This window comes from Bos taurus, chromosome 8 (assembly GCF_002263795.3).
Source record: "Bos taurus isolate L1 Dominette 01449 registration number 42190680 breed Hereford chromosome 8, ARS-UCD2.0, whole genome shotgun sequence".
Taxonomy (NCBI): Eukaryota; Metazoa; Chordata; class Mammalia; order Artiodactyla; family Bovidae; genus Bos; species Bos taurus.
Genome location: NC_037335.1, coordinates 37,725,554 through 37,739,232, shown reverse-complemented (window position 1 = coordinate 37,739,232; position 13,679 = coordinate 37,725,554). Strand labels below are relative to the sequence as shown.

The window sequence follows — 13,679 nt, the reverse complement described above, 5'->3', positions numbered from 1 at the left end:
GAACTGAGTTTCTTCTCAGCTGCATCCTGAGGGGAAGGTCCTTCACGGTAAAACAATCAAGAGACGAGCGACAGTGCGACCCACCCAATGAGGAAGCATGACATGTAGGGAACCGCATGCCTGAAATAGGTTAACTCTCAGATAATAAACAGCAGGGAAAGGGAAGATAAAGTATTCCTAGAGTAAAGACGTCTGTAAAACCGTAAAAGAGACCTAAAACCCTGGGTAATTTGTCGGTGTTCTAGGTCTTGAAATCTCTTAAGAACAACTTTCCAGGGTGCTCAAGATGACTGTCTCTCATCCTGTTGCTTGTATTTCCCTTGGATTCTCCATCCCTTTCCCTTTTCTTTTTCTTTATCAAATCACCTGGAGATTTAGAGGTTGGGAAATGGAGTAGGGAGCCCTCTGGAAGTCCCTCAGGTCTTTGATTTTCTAATTCATGTATGATTAAGCATCCTACCAGCTGGGTCTTGTAGATTTCAAATACCATTTCTTAATCACATTAAAAGAAAGCTGCTCTGATCACAATCTCTTTGTTCCACAGTAGATTTGGCTCTAATGTCAGTGTGCTTTCCCATGTAGCTTTACTTGAGCACAGCTTCTGAGTTTTCTAAGATCCATCTCTCAGAGCAGTCACACCAAATTGAACTTTTATTTTTAATTTTCAGAGAAAAAAATTTTAATTAAAAATATATAAATCACATAGATATTCTGAATCTAACCTGTTACGAACCTAGTAGAAAACCTCTTCAGGAACAAAATCTAGCTTGCTCACAGTCACTAAATCCAGTTTGCCACCTCTGATTTTAGTAAATCAAAGACTTAACGTGCTTCTGTTGTAACAAACCAGCTTTTCCTTCAGGTTTGTGTATAACCCTCGGCCCTTGGCTAGCCTATGAATGCTATTTTTTTTTTCCACTTGGTAAAACAAATCTAATTGGAAAACTTGTTGATGGAAAATACTTTATAATTAGAGGGGTTTTGTTGTTGTTGTTGTTTTAAGGAAGGGCAGGTTGCAGCCCTCACTGGGAGGCCTTCATGTTTTAATGACTTCTGCTCACCCAGACACATGCTGACTTGGGGAGAAATTTTTCAAGAGAGTCAGCAGTCCACCTCGGTGATTGTGCTGGGTTCCTTCCCACCAACTTCAGAAACGGCCCCATTACCTTTTATTGTCTCACAGAATAACCATAGCAATGGTGCATAATTAACTGGCGCTGCTGGTAAATCGGTTTTATTATTAATTTGAGAGGTTGACTTTTGCTTTCTTCACACAGTGGCAACACTTTCATAGATGTTTCATTTTCTTCTTTAACTTTAGCACTTATAAAACGGAAAGATTACTCAGAGGAGATGCTTTGCCAAGAATGAATGAGCCAAAACTGTTTTCTTCCAACGACAGAGAGTGCCCAGCCCATCCACAGTCTCTTACTTTGCTTCCTGGGTGAAGCTGGGTAGCATCTGGGGGAAGCCACAGAGGGAGCCTGTCACCCTGGAGGACTGTCTCACGAACTGGCAGGGAACATGCTCGACTTTTAATCTGTGCCTGTTTTTAGTTTTCAAGCTTCTTTGTTCCATTGTTTGTCTCTTCTTCATGACTGATCACCTGTTTTCAAGCCTTCAAATCTAGGCTCTGCCTCTGTCATCACCCGGGGCGGGGGCCTCCATGACATAATGAGGTGTACTGTACATTGGTGGCATCTCAATAAAAACCAGTTGGGAGCACATTGAAGGGGAAAAAATAGGGAATTAGGAAGGAAAAATAGTGCTTTAAGCTTTACGGGAAGGGGGAATCAAGATGGCAGAGGAGTAGGACATGGAGCCCACCTCCTCCCGCAGATATGTCCAGAGGGGTTTGCACAGAACATCTAATGAGTACTGGCAGAAGACCTCAGACTTCTGAAAGGGCAAGAAAACCTCCACATAATCGGTTAGGATGAAAGAAAAAAAAAAGAGAGAGAAAGGAGTGGGGACAAGACCTGTGCCCCAGGGAGGGGGCTGTGAAGGAGGAAAGGTCCCCTCACTGGACAGGTGCAAAGCTTCAGAGCCTCAGAGGAGAGCACAGCAACCAGCTTCTGGAAGGCGAAACAGAGAGTGACCCACACTCCCTGGCAGAAGATGCTTATGCGCTGGCCCAGGCAGGGGCCGGGTGCTAAAGCTTGGGCTTCAGAGGTCATACCCAGGGAGAGGAGTGGAGTTGGCTACACGCAGACAACCTGTAGAGGCTGGAATATTGCAACTGAGGCTGCACACGGAAGAAGCCTGGGCCCTCAGAGAGGCGGGGACCCATTGTTGAGCACCATGCAAGGAGAGGGGCAGGAACCGCCAATGGAACTCCTTTCCCTGCACATGCTCTCAGGCAGCAGATGCCACCTACAAATTCCGGGGGTAGGCATGAGCGAGCACCACCATTGTGAGCTTCAGAGGCAGGCATGGACCACTGAGAGAGCCGGGAGCAGATGCCAGTCACTGCCCCTGCCATCCAGGGAGCGTGTGTGGGCAGCGGGCAGGGGCCAATCACTGTGCCTGCTGTTTCGGAGTCTCAGGGGCTGCTGCTGGGAGACCCACAAGCTGGTGCTGATTGCTACCCTGGTGTACTCGAGCTGGTGCTAGGAAACCCACAAGCCAGTGCCAGTTGCTGCCTGTGTACTTGGAGTGAGTGTGGGCTGCCAAACCTTTGTTGTTGTTGTTCAGTCACCAAGTCATGTCTGACTCTGCAAACCCATGGACTTCAACATGCCAGCCTTCCCTGTCCTTCACTATCTCCTGGAATTTGCTCAAATCCATGTCCATTGAGTCATTGATGCCGTCCAGCCACCTCATTCTCTGCCATCCCCTTCTCCTTTTGCCTTCTGTCTTTCCCTGTGTCAGGATCTTTTCCCATGATTGGCCATTTGCCTCAGGTGGCCAAAGTATTGGCATACCCCACATGAAGGGTATAAGAGCCAGCACATGCTGAGGAAGGAGACAGAAGCATCCAAACTAAAAGCAGCCCCTCGACTCCAGACAAGACAGCAGAGTAGAAGGACTTCAGCTCATGTCCTGTCATGAAAACACCAAAATCACAGCTAAGTGCTGAACAACCATCAGCAAAAAAGACTGGAACCTACCAAAAAAGATATTTTACATCCAGAGACAAAGCCACACAAGATGGAGCGGGAGTCCAGAGCCCCAGGTCAGGCTCCCCAGCCTAACACTCTGGCATCAGGAGGAGGAGTCCTCAGAGCATTTGGCTTTGAAGGCTGGTGGGCCTTGAGGGCAGGCGCTCCACAGGACTGGGGCAAACAGAGACTCCACTCTTGGGGTGCACACAAGACTTCACATGCAGTGGGACCCAGGGCAAAGCAGTAACTCATAGGATCCTGGACTAGGCCTACCTGTGGGTCTTGGAGGGTCTTCTGGAGAGGAGGGGGCCCACTGTGGCTCACTATGGGGGCAAGGACACTGGTGGTGGAGGCCCCAGGGAATATTGATCACTGTGAGCTCTCTTGGAGGTTGCACTTATAGCACCAAGATCTGACCCCACCTAACAGCCTGCAGGCTCCAGTGCTGAGAGGCATCAGGCCAAACAGCCAGCAAGGGGGAGCATGGCCCCACCCATCAGCAGACAGCCTGCCTAAGCTTATACTGACCTCACAGGCACCTCTAAACACACCCTTTGACACATCTGAGTGAGGTACCACCTCACAAAAGTCGGAAGGGTCATCATCAAAAAATCTACAATCAATGCTTGAGAAGGGATAGAGAAAAGGGAACCAACCCTCCTACGCTGTTAGTGGGAATGTAAATCAGTACGCCACTGTGAACAGTATGAAAGTTCCTTAAGAAACATAAGATACAGCTACCATATGACCCAACAATCCCACTCCTAGCATATATCTGGAGAAAACTGTAATCCAAAAAGATCCATGCACCCCAGTGTTCACTGCAGCACTGTTTACAATAGTCAAGTCATGGAAGCAACCTAAATGTCCATCAACAGAGGAATGGATAAAGAAGATGCGGGGTGTGTGTGTATATATATATATATATACACACTGGAACGTTACTCATAGAAAGAATAAAATAATTCCATTTGTAGCAACATGGATGGACCTAGAGATTATAAAAGAAGACAAATATGATACCACTTATAAGATAATTCAACTGAACTTATTTACAAAACAGAAATAGACAGACTTCAAAAACAAAGTATGGTTACCAAAGGAGAAATAGGGGGAGAAAGGATAAATTAGGAGTTTGGAATTAACATATAGGCACCTACTGCATATAAAATAGATGATCAACCAGGACCTACTGTATAGCACAGGGAATCCTCAATATCCGTAATGACCCGTATGGAAAAAGGATGGGTATATGTACACGTGTAACTGAATCGCTCGCTGTGCACCTGAAACCAACACAATGGTATAAATCAGTGACACTCCAATGTAAAATAAAGGTTAAATTTTTTTTAAAAGTAAACTTTACTGGAGCATAACAGAAAAAGCCCACATTCCTTTGCCTAGCTAACACTTACTGAGCAGTGACTGTGGCAAAGTACATTGCTTGGTGTGGGAGCACATGTAAAATTCAATTTATAGTCCCTGATATGCTCACCTTCAAGGGATCCAAGGAACCCCTGATGGGGCATCACCTACCCGTCATCTCGACCCATGCCTTCATTCTACTACATTGACATGTAATGTGTTCCAGGAATCCAAAAGAAGGAACCTCATTTTTGTCAGTCACAGAGAAGACAGGATATCTTCTGTGCAAAGGAAACAGTACATTTAAAGACAGAGGCTGGAGACAATTAAGTGTGACCAGGAATTGCAAATAAGTCAGTCTAATCCAAGCATGGGGTAGGATTATGTCCGGTTATGTACATCCAGCCTGAAAGTATAGCCGTCACCTTGAAGGCAGTGAGGCTACTGGAGATCATAAGCAGGGGTGTCCTGTAGTCAGAGAGTGCAGAGACATTTCTTCTAGTAGTTCTGGGAGACTAGGGCGCAGCACTGTCACAGTGGTTTAGCAGGGGAAGCGTGAGGGCCTGCACCATGGGGTCAGTAGGGTCAAAGAAGAAAGGAGGGAGGGCTTCGGGGTCCTGGACAGGATGGGGACAAGGGGAAGTTTACAAAGACCTTACATCAAATCGACGAAGTTAGATTTGATGGGGGTAGTGCTGCCATTTATGGAATTTAGGAAGGACAGCAATGGAGAAAGAAGACTTGTTCACTCTAGGATAGGAAGATTCTAAGTGCCTCCAGGATAAACATTCTGAGATGCCTGCTGGGTAGTTGGACATGCAGGCTTGAGCACGGGGGGAGGTATGAACCAGAGTAAGACGTGAGCGTCTTTAGAAACGATGTCAAAATTGAAGTTGAGTGTAGCTTGGTAGGCCCGGGGAGCATATGTAGAGAGGAAAAGTCCACACGCAAAGCCTCAGGGCCATCAGAGTTGAGCAAATAGTTAAGGGGAGCCCTGACACATGAACAGTGAGCAGCCAGAGGACGAGGAAGAGGGCTTACAAAATGACAGAGAGCTTCATGCAAGAGTGAGGTGACAGAAATCATATACATTTAGGGTAGAGGAGTGTCCCAGGAACCAGGACAGTTGCAAGGAAGTGGTGGGAACAGAGACCCAGAGGTAAGTAGGAATAAGAGTGAATTAGAGCCGACTGTGGACAAGTCACTCACATACCTGGTCAGGCAAGGGCATGAATAGTCAGGGAGACTTAAATGAGAAGACTTGAGTTCTGCTTGTGTTGAGGAAAGTCCCCGAGGGCTGGAGATCCTGAAGAAAATGAGGCTAAATGGAAGTAGATGGGGGTGGGGAGGCACTCATGACCCCTGGTGTGGGCTTCTCCTAAGGGGCCTCAGCCCCTTCCCCACCCCTGACTGAGCCCGGCCTTTGTGTGTTCCTGTGAAGTCAAGTGCCTGCTCTTCTGCACAGTAACATTGGCTGTTCTTAGTCCACAGCTTCTGACATGCGATTTGAAGACACATTTTATGGAACAGACATAATCCAGGGGGAGAAAAAGAGACAGAGAGTGCTGAGCTCCAGATTCAAGAATGAATACGTGGATGACCCCGTCTACCGCACTTTCTTGAAGAGCTCTTTCCAGAAGAAGTGTCAGAAGAGGCAGTAGTCTACCTACATTGCTCTGCAGGCCACAGAATGACTTGGGCAGAAGAGGACCGAGGAAGGACAGCCTGGGGCTGTGCCGTGTGTTTCACTGGGGTAGGTGACAGGCTGTGTCTCTGACAGTGGAAAATCAGGCTCCCCAGAGTGTGGTCACCAGAACTGCAAAATACACATTATTAATTGGATACCACAGTCTGAAGCTGTCTCCTAGTCTTGCTTTCACTTGTTAGCAGTTGTCTCCTTTGATCCCAAAGAATTTTTCTCAGTGAAGGAAATCACTCACCAAAAAAGCCACTGCCAGAGGAGGTGGATCCCCACACACAGCTTTTAGGCCTAAGAAGGAACAGAGACTGCTCTCCTCCCTGAGCAAGTGGGGGCCTCCAGGCCCAGGTGGGAGGGTAGTAACATATATTTTCCACAGTCAGGGAAGGACTCTCACTTATTTGTTTTAAATAGAAGTTTTTATAAAACATTTTTAAAACACAAATGGCATGTATGGTAATGAGATTTACCCGTGTGCTATCTGTATTTCCCTTGTACAGAACTTTTACATTTTTTTATATCCCTTTTACTTTGGGTTGTGTCTGATGAGAACTGAGTTGTTGGCCTCTGTGAAATTTTTGGCTCTTGAGAAAGAATCCTTATGAATTGTCTGGGAATTTTATATATTTAAAGAGGGAGATCTGGGACTGTTATTTTTAAACACTTTTTTTTCATAATACATATTCTGAGTAGATATTTATAAATATGTTTCTTTCATTATGTGTTTGTAAGATTAGAGTTAAAAATAAATATGCCTCGATGCATAGTTTTGAGGTAATATGATTTTTCCTTTTTGCAACAGCTTGAAAATGTACTAGTGTTTAAAAATAAAGATTTCCATTTTCTCCAATTCTGTCTTCTAACTTGCTTATTTGTCTAGGTTTAAACCTAAAGAAAACAAGTTTTGTTTGTGAGCTGACTATGAAGACATTATGGGGCCCTGGCTTCAGACCCTTCCCTCACTGACTTTGTCCATAACTGTGGACGCACTGCCAGACATTTATGGCTGTATCGCCAGGGATAAAGTCTCCTCTGCCTGCTTGCGGTGCCTGCTGAAGTGTTTTCCTCAGCTCCTCCTTTGGGCCTGAAAGAAACCTGAGCATCTGGAGTCTCAAACTCTTTTCATACAGGTCTCTTGGTCCTCAGCTTCGCTGGCAGGGGCTTTATGGATCCTCCAGTCCCTTCCATCACTTTGTAGATGGGAGTGGAGGAGAGACAGGGAGAGGGCTTGCCCACGGTCACACAGTGATGCTTCAGTAAACTGTGGCCACAGTGATACAGCATAACCAACAACTGCAAAATCTCAGTGCCCTGTGGTGAGACACACTGCTTTTGCTTATGAGCCTGCAGATTGGCTGATCAAGGCTGGGCTTGGCTGTGCAGCTGTGCTGACCTCAGCTTGGGCCAGCTCACACGTCTGCTCCATGTGTCCCCATCAGCCCGTTGGACCTAGTGGGCTAGCCCAGATTTGATCTTCTCTGGTCACTGGCAGAGGCAGAGAGGCCAACCAAATAAGCGAATTTTAGGTCTGATGTTGGTTAACATCCTGTGGCCCAAAGCCCAGAGCCAGGAATTAGAGGGCATTTCAGAGTTTCATGGCAAAACGTGTGGATATATCGTGTTACTGGGTAGAAAGTAGAGAACTGAAGCATCATGACAGCCACAGCTGAAGCTCAGCTCTGCAGACCTCTAGTTGGCTGACATTCCGTTTTCCAGAGTGCCTCGTGGCTGAACTCTGAGCTGGGGAAGAGCCCATCAGCCATATTTTTACAAGGACTGAGCACTCCACATTCTCTGCCATTATAGTCATATATTTTATCAAGTAATCAAGCTTGCCTTTTGTATCTCCACATTTTGAATGGAACTGACCTGCTCTCTCCACAATATGCCAGGAAAGTAGGCCTGTGTAAGGCATTAAGAGGAATTAATCTAAATAGGATCATTTGTTTTGTACAAGTTTGCCTGTCAGCAAGATTTCTGATTGGTTGCCACAGGGAGAAAATGTGCAGAGTCCTATGTGATCTCAAATACAGCTGTTTTTTATGGTCTCACTTAACTAATGTTCCTATAATCAAGTACAGCTGTATATGGCCTAAGCAAAATAGTGTCGGCCACAAATACACTCTGGCTCTTGAGAAAGACACCTTTGTTTCACTGCATTCCGCATGAAGTCGTTATTAGCTCTCTGACCAGACAAATCAGTAAAGCTTTTTTGCTTACTGTGACACCTCAATTGTAATTTTAATTTCTTTGCGTTACACTAACTGCATTTTTAGTGTGCACATGTAGCGTGAAATCAGTTGAAGTCCTTCTAGTATTAAAAAAAAAAAATTGCTGGCTGTGACAATTCTAATGCAATTCTAATTATAAGCCCTTTCTCTGGAGGTTAGAGGATTAGTAAAACTGCCTGGCATATTTCACAACATTTTAGTTCCTTTATATGTGTTTGAAATGAGAACAATGTGATTCTTGTCAATTTACTTTTATTAAAGTACTTTTGTTTAGTTCATCTAAAGAGAAATTGAAAAGAAGTATCTACTAAAATATCACATGACTTCACAAATGCATTATAAATTGCTCCTGAGTAATGGCATATGAAAATGTGAAGATGCAGAATACAAAAACACATAGGAGTGAATGGATTTGCCACTTCACCCTGTACCCGTCCAATGTGAAGCAAGGCTGAAACATGTTTGTTTCTGGAAATGACCCAGAGGTCTTACAAGTAGTCATACTAGAGGAGCATATGCTGCAAGATCATGTTGTGTTTCATTTTTGCCTTTAAGTAAAAAGGATCTGAAATGAAACAATCTTCATTTTACATACTAATCAGCCCCCAAAACTTGAAGAAAAATAGAAATTCTGAGACATACTCATTACATGAGTAACTGGTTGGTTGCAAAGACTCGATTTTACAATAGACTGCTTCTGAGAATTTATATGTGCATCATGGGAAGTATCTTGAATTCTCTCACCCAGTATATTGTTAAGACATACACCACTGAGTGGCCTCTGAGGAGCCTGAACTGTCCAGCAAGTGTGCTGAAGACTCAGAAACATGCTCCATCCTCAGAAGGTACAGGTCCACTTGAAGAAATGGAAGTTCATCAATGATATTAATGATGTACTGAGCATCTATTGTTAAACACTGCCTAGTAGGCTTCTTAATGGTATTTATCTTACTTAGTCTCCCACAAAAAATCAGCAAAGGAAGTACTCTCCTCTTTCATGGAGGGAAACTAAGATTCAGAGAGGTTAAGTAGCTTTTGAATCACTTGACCTCGATGCATGAAGGAAAGCGAGGATTCTAAACCTGACACAATCAAATAACACTGGATAGATGACTCTGAAGCTCCAAGACAAATTAGCACTAGAGATATAAATAAGGAAGTCATCATCTTCATTTTCTTTGAAAATGATATGAAATTTACCTTCTGGTAAAGGCAAAACTATTGGAGAAGGAAATGGCAACCCACTCCAGTGTTCTTGCCTGGAGAATCCTAGGGACGGGGGAGCCTGGTGGATTGCCGTCTATGGGGTCGAACAGAGTTGGACACAACTGAAGCAACTTAGCAGCAGCAGCAGCAAAGGCAAAACTATAGGATCAGAAAAGAGATCTCTTGTTGCCAAGGACTGGAAGTGAAGGAGGAAACTGACAACAGAGGCTCAGCTTGAGGAAACTTTTTGGGGTGATGGCAATATTCTTTATCTTAACTGAGGTGGTGGTAATAGGACTGTATGTCAAAATTCACAGAACTGAACACAAAAGGTAGATATTACTATGTGTAAGTATCACCTCAATAAACTTGCCTTAAATAAATAGAATCTAGTGGAATGGTGGTCAAGTAACTTGGGAGAGAACATGCTGAATGAGATGAGAACAAGATATGAAAAGAAACCAAGAACGCTGGGGAAGAACTACATATACCTGAGTTGTGAATGAGCACTGAAAGGGGCCAAGAAATGGGAAACCAGGATGCTGTGATGTCATGGACATCAACAGAAGATGGTACTGCAAAAAGGAGAGGGGTCAACAGAGGGAAAATACTACAGAGTCCTAGATCACGTAGTTGTTCATTAGGAGAACACTGGTGTCTTTCATGAGAGCATTTCACATGGTTTCAGATGAGAAGCCTAGATATATTCAAATAGGTGAGAGGAGATCAAGATAGCGGAATAGACAGATGTGGAGCTCACCACTTCCCACAAATAGATCAAAATTACATGTGGAACAATTTTCACAGAATACCCACTGAATGCTGGCAGAAGATTTCATACAACCAAAACACAAAGATTACCATGTAACTGGGTAAGGATAAAAGTTAAAAAAAAAAAAAAGGATAGCAGCTGTGCCTCTGGGAGGGAGCTGTGAAAGTGGAGGGGTTCCCCCACTCTGGGAGCCTCCTTCACAATGGGGAGAGATCAGCAGGGACAGACAGGGAGCTTCAGAGGAGAGTGCAGCAACAAGCTTGCAGGAGGCAGAATGGAGAGATAGCAGCATACCTGGTTCTCACAACCTCCATGCTCTACCCTACACTCACTGCCTTGACTGTCCTCAGTGTGCACTGGCCATTATCCCCTTGATTGGGGGTGTGATTGGTGTGGCAGTGACCACAGCCTGCACTGGATGTTGAGCAGGACCTCCTCTTTGGCATCAAAGACTTGTTTGGCATCACAGACCTTTCTGCTCCCAGTTGGAGTAGGTGCTCCCTGATCTATTTCTGAGCTGCTGGTTGGGGTAGATGGGATGGGAGCATGTATGCTGGTAGAGGAGCCAGTGAGTATTCCTCCACAGGAGGTGTCCATCAGCAAGAGCTCATCTGCTGATGATCCAATTCCTTGGATTCCCATGGCTGAGGCGGGACTGATGGCAGCGCCAAGGATAGTGTATTTTGTGGGCCCACACATGGGTGACAGACAACATCACAGACTCAGAAGGCAAGGATCGCAGATGGCTTTTGGAAGGTGGAAAAGGTAAGTAAATATTCTCCTGTGAAGCCTCTGCTAAAGCATTTGACTACGGATCAAAACAAACAGGAAAATTCTAAAAGAAATGGGAATACCAGACCACCTTACCTGCCTCCTGAGAAATCTATATGCAGGTCAAAAAGCAACAGTTAGAACCAGACATGGAACAACAGACTGGTTCAAATTTAAGAATGGAGTATGACAAAGCAGTTTATTGTCACCCTGATTATTTGACTTATATGCAGAGTCCGTCCACCTGTGAAGTCGCTCAGTCATGTCCGACTCTTTGCGACCCCATAGACTGTAGCCTACCAGGCTCCTCCGTCCATGGGATTTTCCAGGCAAGAGTACTGGAGTGGGTTGCCATTTCCTATGCCAGGCTGTATGAAGCACAAGATAGAATGAAGATTACCCAGAGAAATATTAACAACCTCAGATGTATAGATGATGCCACCCTTATGGCAGAAAGTGAAGAGAAACTAAGGACCCTCTTGATGAAAGTGAAAGAGGAGAGTGAAAAAGCTGGCTTAAAACTCAACATCAAAAAACTAAGATCATGGCATCCATTTCCATCACTTCATGGCAAATAGATGGGGGAGAAAATAGAAACAGTGGCAGATTTTATTTTCTTGGGCTCCAAAATGACTCCAGATGTTGTCTGCAGCCATGAAATTAAAAGATACTTGCTCCTTGGAAGAAAAGCTATGACAAACCTAGATGGCATATTAAAAGAGACATCACTGTGCTGACAAAGATCCATCTAGTCAAAGTTATGGTTTCTCCAGTAGTTATAAAGAAGGCTGAGTACCGAAGAATTGATCCTTTAAAACTGTGGTGCTGGAGAAGACTCAAGAGTCCCCTTGACAGCAAGGAGATTCAGCCATTCAATCCTAAAGGAAATCTACACTGAATATTCATTGGAAGGACTGATGCTAAAGCTGAAGCTCCAATACTCTGGCCACCTGATGCAAAGAGCTGACTCTTTGGTAAAGACCCTGATGCGGGTAATGATTGAGGGCAAGAGGAGAAGAGGGTGACAGGATAAGGTGCCTGGATGGAATCTTCAAGTCAAAGGACATGAATTTGAGCAAACTCCAGAAGATAGTGAAGGACAAGAAAGCCTGGAGTGCTGCAGTCCACCCAGGGTTTGCAAAGAGTCAGACACAACTAAGCAGCTGAACAGCAGCAACAAGAACAAAACCTCTACAAGGGAGCATCCCTGCTGAAACTCTGTGACTGTTGTTTCAAACCACTAAGCAAGTAATGTAGACAAAAGGTAAACATATTTAATTCAGATGACCATTATATCTACTACTGTGGGAAGAATTCCTTAGAAAAAATGGGGTAGCCCTCATAGTCAACAAGAGTCCAAAATGGAGTATTAGGTGTAACCTCAAGAACAACATAATGATCGTGATTCATTTGCAAGGCAAACCATCCAAGACCACAGGAATCCCAAGTCTATACCCCAACCGCTAATGCTGAAGAAAATGCAGGTGAATGGTTCTATGAAGACCTACAAGACCTAAAACTAACACCAAAAAAAGATGTCCTTTTTCCTCTTGCTGCTAAGTCACTTCAGTCGTGTCCGACTCTGTGCGACCCCATAGACGGCAGCCCACCAGGCTCCCCTGTCCCTGAGATTCTCCAGGCAAGAACACTGGAATGGGTTGCTATTTCCTTCTCCAATTCATGAAAGTGGAAAGTGAAAGTGAAGTTGCTCAGTTGTGTCCAACTCTTCGCAACCCCATGGACTGCAGCCTACCAGGCTCCTCCATCCATGAGATTTTCCAGGCAAGAGTACTTGAGTGGGATGCCATTGCCTTCTCCGCATTTCCTCTTAGGGGACCAGAAAGCAAAACACGGAAGTCAAGAGACCTGGAGTAAAAATCGAGTTCGGCCTTGGTGTACAAATGAAGCAGGGCAAAAGCTAACAGAATTTTGCCAAGAGAATGCATTGTCATAGCAAATACCCTCTTCCAACAACACAAAAGATGACTCTACACATGGACATCACCAAATAGTCAATACTGAAATCAGACTGATTCTATTCTTTGCAGCTGAAAATGGAGAAACTCTGTATAGTTCTGTCCTTTATTGTGCCCATCTTTGCATGAAATGTTCCCTTGGTATCTCTAATTTTCTTGAAGAAGTCTCTAGTCTTTTCCATTGTTTTTTCTATTTCTTTATATTGTTCACTTAAATAGACTTAGATCATGAACTCCTTATTGCAAAATTTATGCTTAAATTGAAGAAAGTAGGGAAGACTGACAAATAAATTCAAGGGATTAGATCTGGTAGAGTGCCTGAAAAACTATGGATGGTGATTTGTAACATTGTACAAGAGGTAGTGAACAAACTCATCCCCAAGAAAAAGAAATGCAACAAGGCAAAATGGTTGTCTGAGGAGGCCTTACTTATACCTGAGCAAAGAAGAGAAGTGAAAGACAAAGGAGAAAAGGAAAGATAGGCCCATCTGAATGTAGAGTTTGAAAGAACAGCAAAGAGACATAAGAAAGCCTACTTAAGTGAACAATACAAAG

At 44.4% G+C, this 13,679-nt stretch overlaps 1 protein-coding gene across 5 annotated transcripts in view; it reads left to right on the top strand.

The window, feature by feature from the left end:
- The window catches only part of KDM4C (lysine demethylase 4C), a 409,700-nt gene extending 402,682 nt beyond the window's left edge, over positions 1-7,018 (top strand). For 4 of the 5 annotated variants that reach the window (XM_015472464.3, XM_059889432.1, XM_024996118.2 and 1 more), the window contains one exon: positions 5,954-7,018. In XM_015472464.3, the coding sequence (XP_015327950.2) occupies positions 5,954-6,130 (177 nt within the window). In that variant the 3' untranslated portion in view covers positions 6,131-7,018. Of the gene's footprint in view, positions 1-1,321 lie in introns of all 5 variants that reach the window. The other variant, XM_059889434.1, reaches the window with a different exon arrangement.
- Positions 7,019-13,679: the final 6,661 nt, after the last annotated feature.